At 44.2% G+C, this 26277-nt stretch overlaps 1 protein-coding gene across 2 annotated transcripts; it reads right to left on the minus strand.

Annotated features, from left to right (window-relative positions):
* Window positions 1-1322: 1322 nt before the first annotated feature.
* Window positions 1323-25150, minus strand: oit3 (oncoprotein induced transcript 3). Of its 2 annotated transcripts, XM_048563782.2 has the most exons (10): window positions 25015-25129; window positions 24629-24714; window positions 20280-20654; window positions 14540-14650; window positions 9810-9932; window positions 7696-7818; window positions 6676-6836; window positions 4563-4978; window positions 3417-3516; window positions 1323-1762 (listed from the first exon to the last, which is right to left on the minus strand). In XM_048563782.2, exons 2-10 carry the CDS (start codon window positions 24630-24632, stop codon window positions 1595-1597), a joined length of 1581 nt encoding a protein of 526 aa, XP_048419739.1. In that variant the 5' UTR covers window positions 24633-24714; window positions 25015-25129; the 3' UTR covers window positions 1323-1594. The 2 variants fall into 2 exon arrangements, with proteins under 2 accessions (XP_048419739.1, XP_048419738.1); XM_048563781.2 differs by lacking the exon at window positions 24629-24714 and having other exon boundaries at window positions 25015-25150.
* Between the last annotated feature and the right edge of the window lie 1127 nt (window positions 25151-26277).

Raw genomic sequence — 26277 nt, forward strand, 5'->3', positions numbered from 1 at the left:
CTCCAAACATTTCCTATTCATGTACCCATCCAAATGCCTGTTAGATGTTGTGATTGTACCAGCCTTGAGAAAAGAGCTTGGTGTCCTTCACGTCTACGTAAACGATAATGTCTTCAATTGTTATCAGGGTGTAGGTAGATACGGGAAGGGACAAAGACCCTGGTGAACTCCAGAGTTAGTGGAGTTGGAAATAGGACAAAAAGCTGTCATGGGAGATTCTCTGGCTGTGACTAACTAGACAAGGCTGGAACCACAGTATAAGAGGTAGCAAAGGATCTAGGATCTAGGATCTAAACCAGTAACTATGGAAAATGTTCTAGGGAAACAAATTGGTCGAAAGGAAGGAATGCCTTAAAAGTTGCATCTTAGACTTTTTTTTTATATGCAGTAGCTGCAGAGATAGCATTGGTAGCAATCTTCCAAGAATCTTTAGATTCTGGAAAAATCCCAGAGGACTGGAAAACCATCAATGTAACATCCTTGCTCAAAAATGGAGTGAGAGATGACAAAAGGCAGTTATAGGCCAGTTACCTGAATATCTGTTATTGGAAAATGTAATTGAAGCGAAAATGAAAATAAGAGATCTAACAGCATTTAGGAATGCATAATATAATCAAATAATCAATATGGCATCACAAAGGGAAAATCCTGCCTGAAAGGAATATATTAGAATTCTTTGTGGAGGTAACCTTCAGGTTGGATAAAGGAATTCAATAACATCCTCCATGTAAGGCTACCTAATAAGATCCCATGATGTTTGGGCTAATATATTAATATGAATAGAGGACTGGCGATCAAATAGATGACAGAAGGTTGGAACAAGGGGATATTTTCAGGAGGGCAGACTGTAATTCGGGTAGTGACACAGGGATCACTGGGGCTGCAATTATTGACAATATATATTGATAACTTGGTAGATGGAAGTGAATGTATTATCAGCAAGTTTACAGATGACACAAAATTTGATGAGAAGGCAAGTGAAATCACGAGATCCTACACAGGGAAATAAATAGGTTCAGTGAGTCAGCAGGCGGAATATAATGTGGGAATATGTGACGTTATGCAATTTGGCAGGAAGAATAGAAGAGCTGAATATCATTTAAAGAATCGCAGAATCAAGGGAAAAGACAGGAAAGTGGAGTTAAGGTTTATCAGAACAGCTACAATCTCACTGGATGATGGAGTAGACTTGATGAACTGAAAAACCAACCTAAGTCTTAACGTTTTAGGTGAAAGAGCAGCAAGTCTGAAAATTGACAGAAAAGAGAGAGGAGATACATGGTTCATTCACACATTGCCAACAAAGGATTTGATTCCAAATACAAATTGAAGTATACTGGGGCATCTTTATTAAAGTGGTATAATTACACGTAACTAACATTAAGGTATTACTTTCAAACAAAAGGTTAAACATTATTCTATTTTGTGATATTTGTCTTGTATGTATAACAAGGTAGTCATTTTTCATTAATACTAGAAAAAAAACTCGCTATGTTCCACAAAAAAGGAATTTTTTTTTGCTTTACGTGACCTATGCACAAATTAAAAGCTCTTCAAAGTGGTGGGTGGAATGTTGCAGTAGCTCCAGGTTCCATTATTCTGTGTCAATCACAATTGGCCCTCCAGTGAGCAGATGGTCCCTCATGTGGCCTGTATCCTCTGGCTTGGTGGATCTGCGCATCCTCCTTCGGCATCCCTGGGAGCAACGTGACTGGGTGTCCTGGGCCCCACACACCAGGACTCGGCAGTGCAGGTATACTTTCTGCAGGACAAGGAGACCAAGTGTCAATGCACTGTTGCAGCCTCCATTCTAAAGGCCGGGGTGCCCACAGAATCAGTTATACAAGACAGAAAGAGGCCATTCAACCCATTGTGTGTGTTAGAGCTTGATGACAGATGAAGGTGGCCTAATGGCATTATCACTGGACAGTTGATCCAGAGACTCAGGTAATGTTCTGGGGACCCAGATTCAAATCCTAGTACGACAGATGGTGGAATTTACATCAATAAAGAAATCTGGAGTTAAGAGTCTCATGTTGATTGTTGGGAAAAATCCATCTGGTTCATTAATGCCCTTAAAGGAAGGAAACTACCATCCTTACCTGGTCTGGATTAGATGTGACTCCAGACCCACAGCAATATCATTCACTCTTAACTTCCCTCTGGGATGAGCAATAAATGTTGACCTAGCCAGCAACACCCTCGTCTCATAAATGATTTCAAAAAAACATTCTCACTTCGTGCCTTTTCTGTTTAATTGGTTTTCTGCTAGCTTATATTCTTTTATATTCTTCCATGGGATGTTGCCATTGCTGGTGAGGTCAATATTTGTTATTCATCTCTAACTGAGGGGCTTGCAAAGTTTACAAAGGGTGGGTTCAGAGTAAACCATATAGCTGTGGGTCTGTAACCACAGACCAGGTAGAGACAGAAGTTTCTGAGGAGGGGTGACTGGACCCAAGGTGTTAACTCTGCTTGCTTTCCACGAATGCTGCCTGGCCTACCACATTTTTCCAGCAATTTCTGATTTTGTTTTTGACAGCAATTTTAACAACATTCCACCATCACCCTCTAAATGATCAAATTCTCAATTTAGTGCATTATTGGACCAGCTTCCATCATCCTTTCAGATGGTACCTTCTGCATAAAACATCTTGATGTCTAATTTTTTCCCCTCATATTCCCCTGTGGTCTTGTTTCACCAGTGATCTTGAATCTGTCTCCACTGGCTAATGACCCCTGTGTTACTGGGAACAATTTGTCCTTGTTTATTTTGTCATAATTCCTCACAAATCTTAACACCTTGATGAAATCTTCTCTTAACCATCTTTGCCTTGCAGAAAATAACTCCAACTTCACACATCACATCGTGTGACTGAAATCCCTTATCCCTGTTACCATTCAGTAAATCTCATCTGCGCCCCTCTATAAAGCCCTGAGGTCATACCTTCAGAGCTCAGAATTGGCCACAATGCTTTCACCATCAATGTTCTTATTATTGATTTTCCAAATTGATTGATCTAAATTGGCTACAATGTCTTCTCTAGCTGAGTATCCAATCTGATTTCATCAGACTCAGTGTTAGGAGCACAAGGTCCTACAGGCACGAGCTAGTCCATAACCCCAAACACAAGAGGCCTCATGTTCGATCCGAATTCTGTCACTGTTGACATTGCAATCCACATCGCCACCCTCATTGAAATCACAGTTGCACTCGCTGACAAACCCTGCAGATTCCTGTAACAAAAGGCTAACAGGACAAGGCCAAAGCAGATTCCACAATTTCCTCCTGTGACCAAGTGAATGTGAGAGGTTCTGCACCTTTCTGACTGAACAAGATGCTCATTCTCTGCCATCAGTTTAAACTCTCTGGGTGCATTTTAGATGTTAGCATTTCTTGTGAAGGGAATTCTCACCTTATTGTCCTTTCCCACAAACTTGAAGACTGGAACATAGAAATGTTTCACTAGGTGATCCACGGATGTCTCTTGTTTGACTGTATCGTCATTGATGCAGCTATGAAAGCAGGAACAAAGTGCTTATACAAACTCCATTACATTTAAAAAGAAAGTTGTCTTGAGTTGGTTAAAAGGCTCATAGACTTAAGTCGAGTTCACCTTACTCATAAAAACTGAGACCCATGGACGATGTCAGAAACGAAAACAGAAATTGCTGGAAAAGCTCAGCAGCTCTGGCAGCATCAGTGAAGAGAAATCAGAGTTAATATCAGTTCTGAGGAAGGGCCAATGGACCTGAAACACTAATTCTGATTTCACTCCACAGATGCTACCAGGCCAGCTGAGTTTTTCCAGCAATTTCTGTTTTCTGTTTTCACTTTACTCATAGTTTACTGACTAGGGTATTTGATCGTATCAGCTGGGTATAAAGAATCTGCCCTAGGGGGCACTGTCATGCGCAGTTGGGTTAGTTGGTCAATAGATGTCTCAAGACATGATAGAATGGCTTGTGGAGCTTGTGTTAGAAAGTGTGATTGTCAGAGATACTTTTTAATCCAGAAATGGAAAAGCATTCCTTTGATTTCCCTCGAGCTTAAGTTAATATATAACATTCATGCAGCAGATCAGAAAAAAATTGGTGTATATTTTGCCCAAATTAGATTTATCAAAGTAACTGCAGGAAGGAATCTCTTGGTTTCAACTAAAGGTAATACATGATTTCCCCACAGATCTGATCAAATATATGTATGAGTCTCAAAAAGATGCAGCATAACCATCATTTACTCTATCAGCCTCTTCTGTAGCCCATTTAAAATCTAACTTATCAGGGGGTCATTTAATCTGTGAAGCAAGAGTTCATTTCCTTATTCCTCCTGATCTCCAGCTCCAACGCTCACGGGATTGAGTCCCAACCTGCACAAACTCTTAACTGAAGCTCCCCCATCTCCTGCTCAGTCCATGTTTTCCAACACCTGCTCCCCAATCCTGATGAGTGCAAGATGAAAAGCTTTGTCAAAACGTGTCTTTTATTTTCCTGGGAAATTTCGTAGTGGCCGTGTTAAATCAGGACTCTTGAAAACAAATTTGGATCCATCTGCAACTTACCCATCCTTGATGAGGTAGTGCCTCATGATATCATCAGCTTTGGCCGAGGGAGTAGCAAAGCAGTTCTCCACAAGAGCTTCAAGCCCATCCACATGCATGAGAGGCTCGATCCCAAAGTACAATGAGTCTCTTAGTTTGAGGATTGGAGGTGTCTCTTTGTACGTCTCATCAAATGCCTTTGATTTGAAGATCTCCAGAGCAAATGGGAACAGCCCATGGTTTCTCCCCATAATCTGCAGTGGGGAATTCGCAGGATTTGGCACATAACCCTCGGACACAGTGTATTGGCGGGGGAACTCACAAGTGACGGGGATCACTAGTTTGCTGGTTCGGACGATAAAGTCCCCATTACTGCCTGGAGTCTGCTTAGGAATACCAGTCAGAGTGTTCCTTGCTATTATCTTATCACCCACAACCTGAAGAAAAGGGTTAAAAACAGTAAGATTAGCCAAATAAAAACGCTGGAATTTTGAAACAAAAACAGAACTTGTTGGAGAAATTCAGCAGTGAACGTAGAGAGATCCATTCTGAAGAAGGGTCACTGGACTCGAAATGTTAACTCTGCTTTCTCTCTACTGATATTGGCAGACATGCCAAGTTTCTCCAGCAATTTTTGCTTGTGTCAGCCGAATACTTTCCTGCCTTGTAACCATTCTAGTGTATTAATTTCCCAAAAGAAGATTGCCTGGCCTGAACTGATCGTCAGTGGCAGTGCTCATGGATTGCATTGTGACAATAAAATTAATGGATCTCCCTGGCATTGCCTACTGGGAGCCTGGGATCTCAAACATGGGTTGTACTACTTAGCTCTAGAATGAATGGACTTCATGTGGCATTGTTCATCCAAAGTTTAGATAGGGAGCGGAGATTATGTTGGTTATTTATGGATACCAATTCAAATATAGAGCCCGAATGAAGAGGATAGTATATAAAGCCAGCAGACGAGGGCTCTTGCAGTGCACTCATAATGTCCCTAACTTTGAGCTGGGAGGCTTACGTTCAGGTTCCACTTGCTCGAGAGACGTGTAATAATATATCTGCACAGGTTGGTGAGATATATTTATATCCCCAGGAAAGGATCAACTTCAACAGAGAATTACAGAATCATACAGCAGGAAAACAGGCCCTTCAGCCCAACTTGTCTATGCTGACCAGGTGTCCTAAACTGAACTAGCCCCACTTGCCTGCATTTGACCCATATCCCTCTAACCCTTTCCTATCCATGTACCTGTCCAAATGTCTTTTAGATGTTGAGACAACAAGGTGTAGAGCTGCGTGAACACAGCAGGCCAAGCAGCATCAGGGGAGCAGGAAGGCTGACGTTTCGGGCCTAGACCCTTCTTCAGGAAGCGGTCTAGGCCCAAAGTGTCAGCTTTGCTGCTCGGCCTGCTGTGTTCATCCAGCTCTACACCTTGTTATCTCAGATTCTCCAGCAGCTGCAGTCCCTATTATCTCTGAAGTCTTTTAGATGTTGTAATTTTACCAGCCTCTACCACCTCCTCTGGCAGCTTGTTCCACACACGCAGCACCCCCTGTGTGAAAAAGTTGCTCCTGGGGTCCATTTCAACTCTCTCCCCTCTCACCTTGAACCCATGCCTCTAGTTTTGAAATCCTCTATTCTGGGGAAAAGTCTTTGACTATTCACCTTATCTGTGCCCCTCATGATTTTATAAACCTGTATAAAGGTCACAACTCTGCCTCCTATGCTCCTGGGAGAAAAAAACATTCCAGTCTATCCAGCCTCTCCTTATAACTCAAACCCTCCACTCTCAGTTACATCTTTGTAAATCTCTTTGTCCCCCTTTGTAAATCTCTTTGTCCCCCTTTCTGATTTAATAATATCCTTCCAGTAGCGAGGTGATCAGAGTTATACACAAGTGGTCCAAATATGGCCCTACTAATGTCCTGTACAACTGTAACATGATGTCCCAACTCCTATACTCAATGCTCTGACCAATGAAGGCGAGCGTGTCAAATTCCTTCTTCACCACCCTGTCTACCTGTGATGCCACTTTCAAGGAATATGTACCCACACCCTTGGGTCCCTCTGTTCGACAACACTTGGCAACATTCCAGAACATTCTAGTGAAAAGGATTTAATTTGCCTTGTTACCTCAATAGCTGTGCCACAGCTCTTCAGATTAAAGTTGATGTTAGCATGAGTCCCATTAGAAAGTGCTTTACATGATGCATTCAGGAGGTACAGGTCCAAACCCCCAACTAAGTCCTTGGGTACAGCCACTTCAATCGATTCAGATTTGCATTGCACTGGTACTGACGACAGAAAGAGATAACAAGGGAGAAAATGGGTAGAATCATGGCATTATCTTAAACAGTGTGGAGGAATGTCTGTAACAATGGTGCTGAGGTGGAGATGGTGACGGTGTCAGGTTCCCAGGAGTAAATATCACCAACAATCTGACCTGGTCCATCCACATCGACACTACAGTCAAGAAAACATTCCATTGCTTCTACTTCCTCAGGAGCCTAAGGAAATTCAGCATGCCCACAAGGACTCTTCCCAATTTTTATAGATGCACCATAGAAAGCTTTCTATCTGGATGCATCACAGTGTGGTATTGCAACGGCTCTGCCCAAGACCTCAAGAAACTGCAGAGAGTTGTGAACACAGACCAGTCCTTCACAAAAATCAGCCTTCCTTTCATTGACCCCATTTGTAATTCCTGCTGCCTTGGGAAAGCAGCCAACATAACCTAAAGACCCCTCCCTCCTTGGCTGTACTCTCTTCCACTCTCTTCCATTGGGCAAAAGTTTGAAAACGCATACCAACAGTTTCAAGAACAGCATTTTCCCCGCATTATCAGATTTATGAAGGGACCTCTCATATAATAAAGTTGATCTTTCTCTGCATCTTCTCTGTAGCTGTAACACTTTTTCTGCATTCTGTTCTATTACCCCTGATGTAAGGTATGATTTTCCTGGATATCAAACAATACAATACTTCTCACTGTATCTTGGTGCATATGACAATAATAAATCAAATCAAAGACTGAGACAAAGCAAATTATGACAGCTTTTACCTGCAATGCTCATTAAAATCCCACATTGTGCATAACCTTGCTAACAGTTTGTTGTGTGTGCCCTCTGATGTAAGGGGAGTTTCTGGATTTACCTTGACAGGTGTGATTGTCTTCTGAGAGCATTAATCCACGTGGACACTCGCACTGATAGCCTCCATCCACCAGCACACAGTTGTGACTGCAGCCTCCATTATTGTTGTGACAGCCTTCAATATCTGCAAGATCAAACATAACACCCCAGCGGGTTGAGGAGAACAGAAAACGTAATAGCTTCACCAAATGAAAGCCACCTGCCACTGCATCTCAGGATTGATCTCCCTCACACAAGAAGGTACAGGTCCCACTCTTCACCGGAACGTCACTACTAATCTCACCCTGAAACAAATGGCAATGTGTTGCCTCTGTTCAAACGTAGAAACAAAGAAGATAGGAGCAGGAGGAGGCCATTCGGCCCTTCGAGCCTGCTCCACCATTCTTCACGATCATGGCTGATCATCCAACTCAGTAGCCTAATCCTGCTTTCTCCCCATAACCTTTGACCCCATTCGCCCCAAGTGCTATATCTAGTCATCTCTTGAATACATTCAATGTTCAGGCATCAACTACTTCCTGTGGTAATGAATTCCACAGGCTCACCGCTCTCTGGGTGAAGAAATGTCTCCTAATCTTTGTCCTAAATGTTCTGCCCCAAATCCTCAGCGCAGTGAATGGTCTGCCCTGAACCCTCAGCTCAGTAAATGGTCTGCCCCGAACCCTCAGCTCAGTAAATGGTCTGCCCCGAACCCTCAGCTCAGTGAATGGTCTGCCCCGAGCCCCCAGCTCAGTAAATGGTCTGCCCCAAACCCTCAGCTCAGTAAATGGTCTACCCTGAGCCCTCAGCTCAGTGAATGGTCTGCCCCGAGCCCCCAGCTCAGTAAATGGTCTGCCCCAAACCCTCAGCTCAGTAAATGGTCTACCCCGAGCCCCCAGCTCAGTAAATGGTCTGCCCCAAACCCTCAGCTCAGTAAATGGTCTACCCCGAGCCCTCAGCTCAGTAAATGGTCTGCCCCAAACCCTCAGCTCAGTAAATGGTCTACCCCGAGCCCTCAGCTCAGTAAATGGTCTGCCCCAAACCCTCAGCTCAGTAAATGGTCTACCCCGAGCCCTCAGCTCAGTGAATGGTCTGCCCCGAGCCCTCAGCTCAGCGAATGGTCTGCTCCGAGCCCTCAGCTCAGCGAATGGTCTACGCCGAGCCCTCAGCTCAGCGAATGGTTGTAATTATTCACAAGAGTCCTGCCCACAATGAGAGTGTTCAGTGATGAGGATAGATGTTGGAAGTTGTAGCTGTTCTGTTTAGACAGGATTGTGAAGAGATCAAGACAGACTACATTGGGAGAAGCTATTCCCATCGGCAGAAAGGCTGAGAACCAGATTTTCATTACAATTGTCTATGGGGTGTGGCCATCCTGGGCAAGACAAATATTTATTGCCCATTCCTAATTGCCATTGAGGGCAATTAAGAGCTCAGCACAGTGCCGTTGGTCTGGAGTCACATGTAGGCCCAGTCCAGATAAGGGAGGCAGATTTTGTACCCTAAAGGTTCCCCAGGGAGGAAATTAGCTTAAAAGTTATTGACAAATAAATCAGAGAATTTGTTATTTTAACGAGGGATCGGATTAGGATCAGGGACACACTACCTGAGGAGGCAGATTCACTTATGACTTGCAAAAGAGAATTGGGCCATTATCTGAAGAGAAAATGTTTGCAAGGCCATGGAGGGGAAAAGGCCGGAGGGTTGGACTAGCTGAGCTCACGGAGCGCTAGTACAGATATGCCAGGCCAAATGACCTACATCTGTGGTGTGACGATTCTGTGTAACAGTCAATGTATCTCCAGGCGTCCCTGAAACAACTGGTCACTGAATGGAAGGTCACACAATCTTGCAGTGGGTCACTGAGACATTAATAATTGTGAAAAGTTCTGGCTGGACATCAAACAGCAGAGCAGATCAAGTCAGGGCCCATTTCTATGCACAGGGTGTAAGCACCATGGCAATGATACCAAGAGCAGTCCTACTTCTGAGAGCAACAGAACCTGTTGTTGCCCCAGGCTGATATATTTGCACAGAGACCCAGAAGGCCTGCATTTCAAAAGACTTCCACATAACCAGGTTAAATGCAGCTTCCCACCGTCAGAGGTGTTCTCCGAGCTCAGAGCTCTCACTCACCCTCGCATGTGGCAGCGTTGGTGCCCAGAGACCTTCCAATCCCACACTCGCAACGGAAAGAGCCCTGCAGGTTAACGCAGGTCTCACTGCAACCACCGTTATCGACCTCACATTCATTGATATCTGTGAAGGTGAGAGGGTAGAAAGAAATCAATAGTTAGATATTAGAGTCACACAACTTCAGCTTCAGAACATTTCAATCAATCATTGAAAATCCAGAAAGGTTTGTGTATAAGGAACTGAAAGGCTTAATTACTTGACTGAATGCAGAGAGAATTATCCCACTCTAATGATGCCAGAGTAAAGAACTGAAGGACTACAAGCAGGAATAGGCCATTCAGCCCTTCGAGCCTGCTCTGCTGTTCAATATAATCACAGCTGTGTCTCTACTTTATAGAATAGAATAGAATCCCTCCAGCATGGCCTTTTGGCCCATCGGGTCCACACTGACCATCTAAAGAGAATTTCAACCAAAATCCCCTCCCTACCCTATCCCTGTCACCGTGCATTTTCCTGAACACTGTGGATCAATTTAGCATGGCCACTCCACCTAACATGCACCCGGAGGAAACCCAAGCAGACATGGGGAGAATGTGCAAACTCCACACAGGCAGTCGACCGAAGGTGGAATCAAGCTTGGGACCCTGGTGCTGTGAGGCTGCAGTGCTAACCACTGAGCCACCATACCGCATCCCCTGTCTCAATGCCAAATTCTCCCCTTAAAGTCTTTAAAGTCTAACAATTTATCTATCTCTTTTTTAAATACATTCAGTGACTTGGCCTCCACATCATTCTGTGGGAGAGAGTTCCACAGCTTCACTATCCTTTGAGTGATGAAAGTTTTCCTTGTCTGAGTCCAAAATGGACCACCCTGTGTCACATCAGCATTCTTTAAGAGACAGACCTGAGGTTCAAGAGTTCCTAACCATCTCTGCGGTAACGGGGGTGATATTCCTATCTGCTGTAAATAATTCCTGTTGTTGCACTTTAGTTTCACACCAAAGCAACAAACTTCTTCTAGTTAGACCAGAAAGGTGTCTCTCCTCATCCATACCAGACCACTTTGGCTTGATGGAACCTACGCATGAAGGTACTTAGTATAAATTATCTACTGCAAACCCTTGCGACAAACAAGCAGATCAAGAGAAGAGAATTGGAAACAATTGCACCCCCTTTGTTATCGCTTTGCTTTAGTTTCCTGAGAGGATGCACGGTTCGCGCTGCTATCTCACAGCATCAGGGACCCAGGCTCGGTTCCACCCTTGGGTGACTGTCTGTGTAGAGTTTGCACGTTCTCCCGTGTCTGCGTGGGTTTCCTCCGGGTGCTCCGGTTTCCTTCCACAGTCCAAAGATGTGCAGTTTGGGTGGATTGGCCATGGGAAATGCAGGGTTGCAGGGTTAGGGTACGGGGTGGGTACGGAAAGAATACTCTTTACAGAGTCAGGGCAGAGTTGATGGGCTGAATGACCTGCTTCCACACTGTTGGGATACGACAATTCTGTGCCATATGGCTCACAGTGATTACTGACTACAAAACCTAAAGAACTGTGGATGCTGGAAATCCGAGACAAAAACAGCTGGGAAAAATCAACAGGTCTGGCAGTAGCTGTGGAGAGAGAGAGTGGACTCTCTCAGGCTCACAGAATCTGAAATGTTACCTCTGCTTTCTCTCTCCACAGATTTTGCCAGATCTGCTGAGTTTCTCAAGCTGCATGTGTAGTCCAAAGCCATATTACATCCATACTATAAACAAACTCTAGTGGTTTAAACTTTGAATCCCGATGACGCAAAGACCTGAATTTGAGAAATACTTTAGGGAAACCACAAATCCCTTAATAAAACAAATACAATCTGGGTTCCAAGTTCATTGACTACCAATCAACAGTGCTGCTAGTGTCATTGGGAGATGGGAGATCCACTAATTTCATAGTTACAGAGCAATCTGAACTCTGGATCTCAATACCCATGAGCGATGCCGCTGGTGATCAGCTCAGATTGTGTGAATTTCTTTAGGGAAATCGTTCGCACTGGAATGGTTGCAAGGCAGTTCCCATGGGGATTCTGAGTTGCTGTGGTAAAATCTTCTTCCACCTGCATGTTGCAGTCTGGAGCTACAGATAGAGATGGTCGAGACTTTAACGTTCTCTCCATCACTTTGGGATGCTCAGGAATCTCTCCCATTCTCGCCGTTGGAGTGAGTGGTGAGGATTTACACATTGAGGTCATGAACATTCAGCCGCAAAGATAAGAGGAACTGCAGATGCTGGAGAATCTGGGATAATAAGATGTAGACCTGGATGAACAGAGCAGGCCAAGCAGCATCTTAGGAGCAGGAAAGCTGACGTTTCAGGCCTTGAAGGGTCTAGGTTCGAAACGTCAGCCTTCCTGCTCCTCTGATGCTGCTTGGCCTGCCTGTTCATCCAGCTGTACACCTTGTTATCTCAGCCGCAAAGTCTTGGTTTGAAGGGAGGGATCTGAAACCTGGGGCTTCTATCTCAGGCACAGACATTATCCGCTATACCTAGAGATCAATGACCAGTGTGTCATTCAACTCCGTTCTATCTACAATTTTTGTTTTGCACTTTATGTTTTACTTCGAATGATTGATTGTAAATCTTACCTCAGTTTGGCTTTGAACCAATGGAAGCCAATTTTTAAGTAAACAGATCTTTGATAATAATTCAGTTGTTAGATAGTCACCTCTCCCTCCAACACTGTTAGCCTCACTACCTTCCCTGCTGACGTTTTGACATAAGGAAGATGTGAGCTGTTTTATTGTAAAATCATATGAATTGTGGCAGGAGTAGGCCACTCTACCCTTCAATCTACTCCATGGCTGATCTAGTGCCATTTTCCTCTCTGTCACCCATAACCCTCGACTCTTTCCAGTCAGAAGTTTGCCCAACACAATATAGTCAATGACACAGCCTCCAGTCCCCATATGGGCAGGGAATTCAAATGACTAAAGACTGCTCTGAGAGAAGAAATTCTTCCTCATCTCTGTTTTAAATGGATGATCCCCTGTTTTTTTTTAAACTGTGCTTCCCAGGTCTGGGCTCCACCTGAGATAGTAAACATGATGCCAGCTTCTACGAGGTTGCTGAGCTGTAATCTGTACCCTTTGAAGATTTGGAGATGAAGTCAGAGATGTTCACATGTTGCAGTCGACCGACACCAGTTGGGATGTTGAATGTCTGAACTGCACGTCACTAGTTTCCCTACACACTCAGAGTCACAGAGTCATTGAGATATAAAGCACAGAAAAAGACCCTTCGGTCCAACTTCTCCATGCTGACCAGATATCCTAAATTAATCTAGGCCTATTTGGCAGCTTTTGGCCCATGTCCCTCTAAACCCTTCCCGTTCATGTATTCTGTCCGGATGCCTTTTAAATGTTGTAATTTTACCAGACCTCACCTCCTCCAGAAACAATCGGTTCACTGTGTCAGTTTGTCTATATTCAGTTCTTTGTAATAATTACTCGTGCTTCAGAGTGAACAACTTCACCTTATAATATTGCCAAAACTGAATAAAGCCAGCCTATATTAATTAATGAGACATGCTTATGGCTCAGTGGGTGACACTTTTAGCCCTAAATCATAAGATTAGAGGTTAAACTCCCATCCCAGTGGCTACAGCAGCAGAAATCAAAGCTGATATGAGCCCCTCTGTTCACGTACTGAAGGACCACTGCACTGTCAGAAGTGCAACGCTTTAGATGAGACACTAACCTGAAACATTTGGGCAGTAGTTACCCCTTATCCAGCATGGCTGAAAGCAGATAATCGGGCCGCTATGGCATTGCTGTGTGTGGGAGCTTCCTGTGCACACATTAGCTGCCATGTTTCCAACAACAATAGCTACTCTTCAAAAGTATTTCATTGCAGAGTGCTTTGGGATGCCTCGTGGTTGTGACAGGCCCTATATAAATGTAGGTCCACCTCTCATCATACATACTAATGTACAGATGTTACTGTCTTTAATGATTTTAAATGAAAAACTTTACCTTCTTTAATTCGAGCCTTTCCTAGATTGATAAATCATGTATACACTCAGCTTATAGATTGCTATTGTCTACACTTACAATTTCCCAGCATTGGCTTGGTACTGCTTAGACAGTCCACTTGGTGCATCTAGCTCATCCTTCTGAAGAAATGGATTAAAATTATTTTAAGTAAGGATGATTTCTGCACATTTGACTTATATTATGAAAACAGAATTTGCATTTAGGTGCTATGCCCAAGTTCCTAAAACACCTTAGGACAGTGCAGTGTCTGGAACATTTTTGCAATGTAAGAAATGCAGCAACCTCTTTGTGCACAATAGGATCCTACAAACAGCATTCTGCTACTGGCCAGCACAGGTTCTATTTAAAGGGAAGCTAAAGCCGCATATGAAGAGGGAAGGAAAATGGGCAATAGATTGGATGGATGCATACTGGATAGGGGTTGGGCTGAATGGCCTGCTTCTGTGCTGTGAGTTTCATGTGGCGATATAAACTCAACATTGCCATGTCCAGAAATTCCCATCCCATCTCTCTCTCTCTCTCTCTCTGTCCCTGAATAGCGGCTCCCGAGGCAATGCTTCAAATACACCACAGCAAAAGAATTTTTAACCCACCCTTCGATAAATTCAACCAGGATGAAATAACATTTAGTTCTTACTGGTTTTCAGGATCAACACTCTCCCATTTGCACCCCCATGAATGCAGTCCTTTTGGAACTCCTTACCTAGACATGTCTGGGAATCTGGGCCCAGGATGGTACCAGCTGCACATTGGCATTCGTCTCCACCAGTGCAGTGCCCTTCACATTCCGCGATATCGCAAATGTCATAGAAATCTGTGAATGACAAAAGCCCTGGTGAGTGGGTGGTAGCAACATCAAAGCACCAGACAGGCTTGGGACATGCTGTTGTACCATGTTACAGTGTGACTAACACGACATCCTATTGGCAACACAGGCACAGGAACACCAAATGGAAATCTGAAGAACAATGGCAGAACAGATGGTTTATAAAGTTTCTGAAGAAGTGTCTAGGCCCAAAACATCAGCATCCCTGCTCCTCTGATGCTGCTTGACCTGCTGTGTTCATCCAGCTCCACACCTTGTTATCTCAGTTTATAAGGTGATGTTGGATGTGGGGCTGAGCACACAGCTTCAGTTATCACAGAATGCCTACAGAGTGGAAGCAGGCCATTCGGCCCAGCTAGTCCACACCGACCCTCCCTCCCACACCCACCGTGTCCCTGTAACCGTCCATTTCACATGGCTAGCCCATGCAGCCTGCACACCCCTGGACGTTACGGGCAATTTAGCATGGCCAATCCACCCTAACCTGCACATCTTTGGACTGTGGGAGAAAAGTCACACAGATATGGAGAGAATGTGCAAACTCCGCAGAGCCAATTGCCTGTGGCTGGAATTGAACTCCTAGTGCTATGAGGCTATAGTTCTAACCACTGAGCCACCGTGCCACCCAATGGACTCCAATCCAATCTTCTCACTTGGCAAGACTGGCAGTGATCAACCAGCTGTTGGTCTGGGCTTGGGTCTGTGAAATTCCCAGCAAAATGCTGCTCCGTTAAATTGGATGAGGCTGGTATCACGAGCTGGTGAGTGCACAAGCCAAAAATTCATGGTGATAAGTCAAACCATCGAGGGGCACAGTATGTCCATTAAGTGCTTAGAACAGTACAGCACAGGAATAGGCCCTTCGACCCATGATGCCTTGCCTAACATGACGCCAAATTAAACTAATCCCCTCTGCCTGCCCTTGGCCCATAACCCTCCATTCCTTGCACATTCATGTGCTTGTCTAAAAGTCTTTTAAATTCCCCTGGCCACATGCAAACCACTTCCTTAATTACTTGCAGATCTGTTTCCTCTGGTTGGTGAGCCGGAAACCAGAGATTCAAGTTTAAGATAATTCCCAAAACAGTCGGGGGAAATGAGGAGAGTTGAATTGGCAGGATTTTTTTCCAAGGGTCCCATTTCTTGTCCATCCTAATTACCCCTGATAGTGAGCCATCCTCTTGAATCACAGGCAGTCTGCCTGTGGGAAGGTAGTTCTTATAATCTGGAATATACTGCCCTGAAAGATGGTGGAAACAGATGCAAAAGTAACTTTCTAAAGAGGATTGGACGTGGTCACTTTTTAAGACAGAACCTGAACATTGCTGATAAAGGAGACATGCTGGTGGACACTTGTGGCCTATGAACATCAGGACAGATGCAAGAATGGCAAAGTTCTAAGGGAGCAGCAATTTATAAGGAAAGGGTGTTGAGACCCAACCTATCAATCAATCAGCATCCTTCCCTGATGCAGTATGAATTAGGGTCATATATAGCATGGAATCAAACCCTTTGGTCCAACTCATCCCTGCCAACCAGACAACCAAATCTGACCGAGTCCCAATTGCCATCACTTAGTCCATATCCCTCTAAACTCTTCTTATTCATATGTCCACCCAGATGCCTTTTAAATGTTATGATCGTGCCCACCTCTCCAACCTCCTCTGCCAACTCATTCCATTCATGCACTACTCTTTGCATGAGGGGAAAGGACGTCTAGGATGTCTCTCCTCTTGTAGAGTTAACGCTGCACATATTTTATGGCATAGATACAGGGGCTGGTAGAAGTGGAGTGGTAATGCATTGGATTAATAATTCCATACCAGCAGCCTAATGGTTTGGGTGCATGAAACTCCATCAAATGGTAAAATTCAACAAATGGAAAGCTCCTTTCCCCTCAGACCTTAAATCTATGCCCTCTAGTTTTGGACTTCCCCACCTTAGGAAAGAAAACCTGGCTATTCACTGTACCCAAGCCTCTCATGATTTTAGAGGATCCCTTAGAAGTCTGGCATTCTTGCCATCTGTGCTGATGAGTACAAGGCAAAACAGCTTCATCGATGTGTTCCTTTTCTTCCAAATTTGGACATGTATTTGGAAAGGAAATATTTGCAGAGCTACAGAGAAAGAGAAGGGGAGTAAGATTAATTGGATAATTCTTGCTCTGGAGCTGGCAAAAGCCCAATGGAACAAATGGCTTCTTTCTACGCTCTGCGATTACATTCTTATTAATCTGACCTGGCACTGAGATTGTCAAGTGATGTGCAGCCCCCATAAGCAGAATACTGCAAATGTGACTCGCGTGTGGAATGAACTTCCTGAGGAAGTGGTAGATGCAGGTATAATTACAATGTGTAAAAGACATTTGGATAAGTACATGAGTAGGAAATGTTTGGAGGGATATGGGCCAGGAGCAGGCAGGCGGGACTAGTTTTGTTTGGGATTATCTTCGGCATGGACAGGTCAGACCAAAGGGTCTGTTTCCATGCTGTATGACCCTATGACAAGTATGATGGGGCCATGTTACAGGAAGCATGTGTGACTCTTGCAGCTGTGTGCACTCTAAGCAAGACTTTCATTAAGTTCTAAAAAATAAGCAGTAGATCTCCAGGTGTTACTCCCAGAGCATACACTACTTCACAACATTGGAGTATTATCAGCAAAACCTGAGAGGGTAAGCACAGGGAGCAAGTGTGACACTTACAGGAAATTGATACAATAGAACATTCAAAATGGTACATTTCCTTTGGGGTGTGTCAGAATGATGAATGAACTCAATGGAAGGAAAGATGAATAGAAAGAAGTGTAAATGTAATTAAAAGAGAATGTGAAGTAGGATGAAAAGTAGAGAGGGGGGAAGAGAGGGACGGGAGAGAGGGGGAGGGGGGAGAGGGGGAGGGGGGAGAGAGGGAGGGGGGAGAGAGGGAGGGGGGAGAGAGGGAGGGGTGGGAGGGAGAGATGGAGGGGGGGAGGGAGGGAGGGGGTAGAGAGGGAGAAACTTGCTTAAGAGAAGGGCAAGACTGGCACTCAATGTTCCAGGGTTTAGATGTTTCAGGTATGATAGACAGAAATGTGAAAGTGTTGGGGGAGTTGAATTACTGATTAAGGAGAATGTCAAAGCTGCACTAAGAGACGACACCTTGGAGGGTTCATCCAAGTAGGGCAACATGAGTAGAACTCAGGCATAAGACAGGTGCAATCACGATGGTGGGGTTATACTGTACGCCCCCATTAGCTAGAGGGAGGTAGAGTAACAGGTATGTCAGCAAATCATGGAAATATGTAAAAACTACAGGGATGTTGCAGTGGGTGATTTTAACTTCCCCAATATTGACAGGGACACTCTTAGTACCAGAGGTTTAGATGCGGTAGAATTTGGTAAATGCATCCAGGAAGGTTCCTTGAAACAGTATGTAGATAGTCCAACCAGGGATGGGGCCATACTAGACTTTATACTGGGGAAATGAGCCTGGCTGGATGATCAAAGTTTCAGTCAGGGAGCATTTTGAGAACAGTGATCATAACTCAGTAAGACTTGAGATAGATATGGATGAGGGTATATTAATTGCAAAAGGGTAGCTAGGGAAAGGTTAGGAACAAAAACAAAGTCGCTGGAAAAGCTCAGCAGGTCTGGCACCATCTGTGGAGGAGAAAACAGAGTTAATGTTTCTGGTACAGTGACCCTTCCTCAGAACTCAGTTCCTCAGAACCAGAAAATCGGAGCACCCAGAGGAAACCCACACAGGCACAGTCAGAATGTGCAAACTCCACACAGATTATTGCCCAAGACTTGAATTGAACCCAGCTCCCTGGATAAGTTGCAAAGAATGTGTACATAATGCTTGCCTTCATCAGTTGGGGCATTGAGTGTAAAAGTTGGTAAGTCATGTTGCAGCTGTATAAAACTTTAGTTAGACCACATTTGGAGTGCAGTTCCGGTCGCCACACTATATGAAGGATGTGGAGGCTTTGGAGGGGGTGACAACGAGTCTTAATAGATTGTGGTCTGAAAAGTATTAGCTATAAGGAGAGGTTGGACAAACTTGGATTGTTTTCTCTAGAGCAAGGGAGGCTGAGGGGTGGCCTGAAAGAAGTATATAAAATTATGAGAAGCATGGATAGGGTGGATTGTCGGAGTCTTTTCCCCGGGGTGGAGATGTCAAATACTTGGAGGTATAGGTTTAAGGTGAGAAGGAGAAAGTTTAAGGGAGATGTCTGAGGTATATTTTTTACACAGAGGGTGGTAGGTGCTTGGAATACAGCAGCAATGTTTAAGAAATAGTAAGAATTGCCAATGCTGGAGTCAGAGATAACACAGTGTGGAGTTTCTGAAGAAGGGTCCCGACACGAAACACTAGCTTTCCTGCTCCTCTGATGCTGCCTGGCTTGCAGTTCCACACTGTGTTAGCGATGTTTAGGAGGCATTTAGACACTCAAAATGAACTGGCAGGGGATAGAGTGAAATGGACCATGTGCAGGGAGATGGAATTACTTTAGAATGGTGTCACAGTCGGCATAAACGTAGTGGGCATTTAGGACAGGGGAGATAAATGCAAGGGGACTGAAGGGGCGATAACAATAAAGGAATGGGCAGGTTACAAATGAAAAATAAAAACCACTGGGTATATTATGAAATTACAGAGGAACAGCATGGGAATTTGCTGGAAAAAGTAGCTGCTAAACAGAAGTATCCAGACCAAGTCTCCTGAAAAGCTGAAACACAGATAAATCCTATTTCTTACCTTAAGTTGGGCCAGTGGTTTAATGGAGTTCCTCTGGTACAGAAATATAGTAATACAGTCCCTACCTGTGGACCAGGAGAACTTGGGTCCAAGTACCAGCACCTCTACAGGTGTGTGATAACATCTCTAAAAAGGCTACTTAGGAAACTATCTGCAATTATGGATCTATTGAAGGAAGGCCTGGGCCATTGACAGACACCAGCATGAAAGCTTAGATACAACTCATACTGACCAAATGAACAATTTCCCAATAAAAGACGGCAGTGTTGTAGTAATACCATTGGTCTAGAAATCTCAAGACCCAGACCAATGCTCTTGGGACAGCGGTTCAAATCTTCAAGATACTAGCCAGTGAAATTGAAATTTAATTCATAAATCTTGAACAGAAACCTAATTTCAATTATGTTGACAATGAAACTTCCATCAATTTTTGTAATAACCCGTCTGGTTCACTAATGCCCTTTACGGAAGGAAATCTGCCATCCTTACCCTGTCTGGACTACATGTGACTCCAGAGCCATGGCAATGTGGCTGACTCTTACCCCCCGGCTGCAGGGACCCTCAATTCAAGGGCATTTTGGGATGAGCAACAAATGCTGGCCTTGCCACCAAAGAGTAAAGAATTTGAAGTGGATTTGGAATGCATCAGTCATTATTCAAGTTTGGTATTAGTTGGCACTAAGGTTGTAGATTGACTGAGGAAAGTGCCCCAGGTGTAAAGGGTGGGGATTGTTGCAGTAGAAGATCTCAGACCTTGGTAGTTGTCTAATGTCCTTGCTGGTGGAAGAACCTGGGCATGGGTTTAATTGGCAGGGCTGGCATTGCCTTGATGAGCAGAAGAGAAAGCAAGCGGCCCGGAAGCATTGAGTACTTACGTCCACAATAGACATGGAAACAGACGCTCGGCTTGGGCAACCGATAGACATAATAACCCTTTGGGCAAGCCTTCACATCTACGGTGGTGCTCCACAGGCAGCAGTTATCATTGAAGCTGGCACACGCCTGTATTGACACGATGCCATCGGATGGCATGGGGTGGCTGCCATTCAGCCAGATGGGCGCGTGAGTACCACACAGGTTCTCCTGGATGCAGAATGTGGGCATGGCATCGCCTGCCATCCCGATGAAGCGGTACCACTCTCCGTCCATGTTATTGTCGCACATGGGCGTCCCGTTCGAGGTGTTAATGTGGTGCTCCGTGTTGCGCCAGGGCTCATTCAAGCTGATGTAGGCAGAGCAAGGATCCACCACTGCCAATGGGAAAAAAAACAATGTCATTCCACAGCACTCCATTGACATATAATTGCATATTTGTATGTAATTATGATTCAGGTGGCACGGTGGCTCAGTGGCTAGCACTGCTGCGTCACAGCACCAGGGACCTGGGTTCGATTCCAGCCTCAGGTGACTGTCTGTGTGGAGTTTCCACATTCTCCCTGTGTCTGCGTGGGTTTCCTCCAGGTGCTCCGGTTTCCTCCCACAGTCCAAAGGTGTGCAGGGTATGTGGATTGGCCAGGCTAAATTGCCCATAGTGTCCAGTAATGTTTAGGTTAGGTGGGTTAGACATGGGAAATCAGGGGTGGGATAATGGGCCTGGGTGGGATACTCTGATGGGCGGTGTGGACTTGTTGGGCTGAGTGGCCTGTTTCCACACAGTAGGGATTCTACAATTTTTACATTTTCACTGTGAACCCAACTGTACTTCAGAATATGACTGACCTGTATGGGTTTGTTTTGTACGTGTGTCTTGAAGAGAGTTCATCTTTTGGGATTCCGTATGCTGTGTGTACACAAGATTATAGCTTTGCCTGATGGCTGCTATGAGGCTTCACACACTCACATAGATATCATTTGATTCACTGTAATGTTTGCTACATAACCTGTCAATGTGTTTTGCTGTTTGAACGAAATTAACCGACAAGAGTTAATCAATTCCTGATGAGCGATTGATTTTTGGACCATTATCATTCACACGGGATGTGTCATCCTTTGTACTGAGAATTCTAAATACTTGCTTACTTAACAGCCAAACATCGGTAAAGTCCTCTACCCACTGAAAGCAGGAGGCAAGAGATGGAGAACAGAACTGGAGAGGATCAGAAGTTCAAAAGCGAAAAGCAGGGGAATGGAAGGTTGGAGTCCAGCAGTTTGAGAAAGTGAAGTGGGAGGTGGGGAGACAGAAGTGAGTGGAGCTATGGAATATTGATCAAGACAGTAACAGAGTGTCCAGGGAGAGTGCAAAGAGTTAGACAGGACGAGGTGGCTCCAGTATCATCCCACACAATACCACTAGTGGAATAGCTCCCTCACGCCTAGGTTTTGTGGAACATGCAAATACTGTTTGAATCATGTGAATAGAATTATCTTTGGTTTATTCCTGAACAGATTTGCATAGAGAACTAACAGGACTCATCCTACTGTACATGTGCCACCAGGTTAGATTCAGATGGACGCTACAAGCTGAAATTCACAAAAGAAAAACATGCATTTTATGTGAGTGATAACGGGAACTGCAGATGCTGGAGAATCCAAGATAATAAAATGTGAGGCTGGATGAACACAGCAGGCCCAGAAGCTTTTGTGCTCCTGGGATGCTGCTGGGCCTGCTGTGTTCATCCAGCCTCACATTTTATTATCATGCATTTTATGTGGCACTTTTCATCATTTTTGATCGCCCACATGTACCTCAGAGACAAAACAATACCTTTAAACACAAACAGAAAGTGCTGGAGAAACTCAGCAGGTCTAGCTGCAGCTGTAGAGAGAAAAACAGAATTAATGCTTTGAGTCCAGCGACCCTTCAATATTTAATACTTGCAAACAGGCAGGCTGGGCAACTGATTTATAGAAACCCTGCAGTGTGGGAGCAGGCCATTCAGCACATCAGGTCCACACCAACCCTCCAAAGACTGTCCCGCCCAGAGCCATCCTCTCCCAGCATTTCCCATGGCCATTCCATTGGACAATTCACCTGACCTGCACATCTTCAACTGTGGGAGGAAACCAGAGCACCCAGAGGAAACTCACACACTCATGGTGAGAATGTGCAAACTCCACACAGATTATTGTCCAAGACTTGAACTGAACCCAGGTCCCTGGCGCTATGAGGCAGCAGCGATAGCCACTGAGCCAATTTGACAAACAACAAGCTGATCAAGCAGTTCAACTATTTTGGTTTCTACAAGTTGAGGGTAAGTGCTGGTCAAGACAGAACTTGATCTTCAAGCTATTGGATCATTCATCTCCTTTTGTACAAGTTAGTTTTGTACATAATGCAAATTAACAGCATTTTTGCCAGCTTGGCATTCCCTGAGTATTAGGCTGAATTGTCATTCCCTTCAGCGTGGAGGTGGGGCTCAGTTGGCAAAATGGCTCGCTTGCAATGCAGGCTGATACTAATTATACGGTGTTCAATTCCTGCATTGGCTGAGGTTACCATGAAAGACTCTCCTTCTCAACCTCTCCCCTCACCTAAGGCATGGTAACTCGCAGGTTAAATCACCACCAGTCTTTTCTATCTCTCTAATGAGAGAGCAGCCCTGTGGTCTGGTAAAACTTTGGCAACTTCACCTTTTTTTTAACCTGGAGACCGCTATTGTAAAGCCAGGCTGACATTTACTATGTAAGATTGACTTGAGCACCATGAACATTTAATGAGAGTGGGATCGTCATTTACCAAATAATGCCCAACACCCACTTTCAGCAATAGTTCCCAAACATAGACTGGAGGCTCAAAAGCAAAACACTGCAGATATTGTGAATCTGAAATAAAAATTCTCAGGATGCTGGGACTGTCTTATGACAAGAGACTGGGCCTGTAATTCTGTAGAGTTGTGAAGAGCAAGAGCTGGTCTGATTGAAATCTGTAAAATGCTTAAAGGGATAGACAGTAGATGCATGTAAGATATTCCTTCTGGATGGAGAGTCTAGAGCCAAAGGGCACAATTTAAAAACAAGTCCAAGATAAGTGAGAAATTGGTTTATCTCATGGGATTGAGAACCTTTGGAATTCTCTAAGCCAGGGATCTGTGGAGTATATTCAAGGGAGAGATTGATAGATTTCTGATGACCAACAGTTCAAGGGTTGTGAGGGTAGCATGGGCTGAAAGCACTGAAGTGTTTGATCAGCCATAATCATATGAAATGGCAGAGGGCTGAGTGGCCTACTCCTGCTCCTCTGTTAAACAGAAAATGTTGGAAAATCTCAAAAAGTCAGGCAGCGCACGTGCAGAGAAACAGGTCTCACGTTTAGCTTGAGATCCTTTCATTGAGAGGGTGTTCGGAACGTTCATCGACCTGAAACATTAACTCTGTTTCTCTTCACAGATCCTGCCTGGCCCATTCAGCATTTCCAGCACCTCTTTTATGTAGAAAACAGGGCATCTGATTGTGTGACACTATTACATGACAAAAAGATTGCCAGACAGCTTTTAACAAACTTGAGAGTGCTTAACGTAATGACATTTTTAGCTGAACATATTAAAGAGGGCAGTAATAAAACATAGACAAAAGCAGAAATTGCTGGAAAAGCTCGGGAGGTCTGGCAGCATTTGTGGAGAGAAATGAGAGTTTCAGGTCCAGTGACCCTTTCAGGAATAAAGCAGAATTGATTAAAAGGGAGGGTGAAAAATTAAACAAGCCAAATCCCAGAAGTAAATCGACCTGAGAACAAAAATGAGAGGAACTGAAAGTTCTCAGAAATGATGGGCAAGAGAGACCTCAGCTAGATTATTAAATAATATACATAAGATAAATCAAAATACATAACTCTAAAAGGAGGTCAATCAAGCATTGGACAAATAATAAAATAACTCAAGTTAATTCAGGGAGAATATCTCAAACTGAAAGAACAGGAAATGGTGGAAAAAGACAAATGTAACCTGGGCCAGAGCACAGGATTTATATTAAAATAAAGCCTTTCAGCACATCCTAAAGAGCTTAGTCATCAGTGGTGCACAGCAAGATCCCACAAAGCCCAATGAAATGCAGTCAGACGTTCTTCTCTGGGGCAATGTTGGTCAAGGAGTAAATATTGATCAGCACTCCCGTAGTGAGCAGGATAGTTTCCCTCATGGATATTACATTAACCCTAGGTAGAATTTCACATCCAACTAGCAGCAGTCTGACTGTGCAGCATCCAGCCTTCCCGGCCATGCAGTTATTGCAACAAAGCATCAACAAGATTTCACAAGCAAGCATCTGGAGTAGGACTTGAACATGCTACCCATTGAACTGCAGCTCAAACCAGTCGTAAGACACTCGCTGAAGGTACAGACTGTGTTCTTTGCTACTCAGCTACGGTAGATGGATCTGAAGGAATAGAGAGATAATCAGACAAATACAGATTTCTTGGACTCAGGGTCATCTAGTGTTACAGCAATTCATGGCTGTCCATAGTTTGCAATTGAAAGAAATATCTTCTCTATTGGTGTCGAGAAAACAACAGCTCAAATAACATCAGTAGGTTTTAAGCCTCTGCTCTGAATCCTGATAGACGTACCCTTTCAAGTAGCACTCATTTTCACTTGGCTCTTCCCGGTCACTTAAAATATTGATACATCTCAAGCTTTCGAAACAGGCATCAGTGACAACGTTTCCATTGGGACTTACCGAAGGAAAACGAGGTTTGAACCTCAGCTGAAAGAGCCAAGCTCAGCAGGAGCAAGGATAACATTTTCTCCAGCTCTGGTGCACAGCGGCTTGTGACTCTGATCCTCCCTGAAGGTTCAAGAAAAGACTGTTCCTTCTAAATTCTGTCCGAGGGGTTTTATCTCCGGGATAGTTTCTTTATCCGGCCACAGGAAGGAGGGATTGGATGTGCAACTTTAGCCTTGGCCTGGGTCGTTTGCAAGGACGATTTGCTCAGAAGCCCCTTCTGATAGGGATGCTATTTTCACCCATCCTCCAATTGTCTTCAATTTTATTTATTTTTTGGCTCTTAAGCCCCCAGTTATCTCATCCCACAGAGAACAAGATAGCGGGCCATGACCGTCTCCACGTTCCTGTCCCTCGACTCGTTTCTGACCACCAACATTTCCTGTGGTCTCTTAATGACCGGATAATCTTTACTGAAAGCATCATGTGGTAATGTTGATAGACGGGCAGTTTGTTCCCTTTTAGCACAGGTTTTCGACCTTTGTAAACACAGATAAGGTCAACTGCAAATAACAGGAATGTTTGTCCCGACAGTTATCTGCAATTCTCGTTTTAAAAGTTGTTTACAGATATTAGTCTTGCTGTTTCATTAACACAAAAAGTTCAGATACAAGTGCTCATTGGGCACATGTGTGTGGTGGCGGGAAATTGCGTGAGAACAGATCACAATACTTTTCTGGTAAGTGATATTATCATATAGAAGGACAAGGACAGCAAATACATTGGAACACCACATTCCCTGCCAAACTACACACCTATCACCGCTTCTTCAGTGTGGCTGGGTCAAGATCCTGGAACTCCCTCCCTAAAGCAGTGTGGATCAATCCTTTTCCGAGATATTTTAAACTTCAATGTGGCTAGTCAGAGTTGTAGTTTGTGGCTTTACCTCCGATAGAAGGAAGGTGTACAGATCAATCCTTTTAACAGCCCCAAGAAGCCAAAAGCAGTGTACAGCCAATTTGTTTCATTCTTGAAGTGTAGTCACAGCTTGGAACACCAGAAGCAAATTAAATTCCAACCTGACAGAATTGTTTCAATCTCTGTTCCCAGATATGTGACATGAATGCTGAAATGGCCTCAGCTAGAATGTCATTAACTGCAGTGGTATGGCCCACAGCATAAAAGAGGAAGGATTCCTCCTGCTTTCTCTCCTAAATAGCTTCTATTTGATCCACTTATTTTATTTTAGCTCATTCGTGGGATGTGGGCATTGCTGAC

The sequence above is a fragment of the Stegostoma tigrinum genome, chromosome 37, assembly GCF_030684315.1.
Source record: "Stegostoma tigrinum isolate sSteTig4 chromosome 37, sSteTig4.hap1, whole genome shotgun sequence".
Taxonomy (NCBI): Eukaryota; Metazoa; Chordata; class Chondrichthyes; order Orectolobiformes; family Stegostomatidae; genus Stegostoma; species Stegostoma tigrinum.

Excerpts from the sequence above, each read along its gene's own strand:
- oit3 (XM_048563781.2), bottom strand. The coding sequence starts at position 25,078 with ATGTTATCCTTGCTCCTGCTGAGCTTGGCTCTTTCAGCTGAGGTTCAA. Across the intron at positions 7,819-9,809 it reads CAACGCTGCCACATGCGAGG|ATATTGAAGGCTGTCACAAC; the intron begins GTGAGTGAGAGC and ends TTGATCTTGCAG. Across the intron at positions 6,837-7,695 it reads AGACAATCACACCTGTCAAG|TACCAGTGCAATGCAAATCT; the intron begins GTAAATCCAGAA and ends TTCTGTCGTCAG.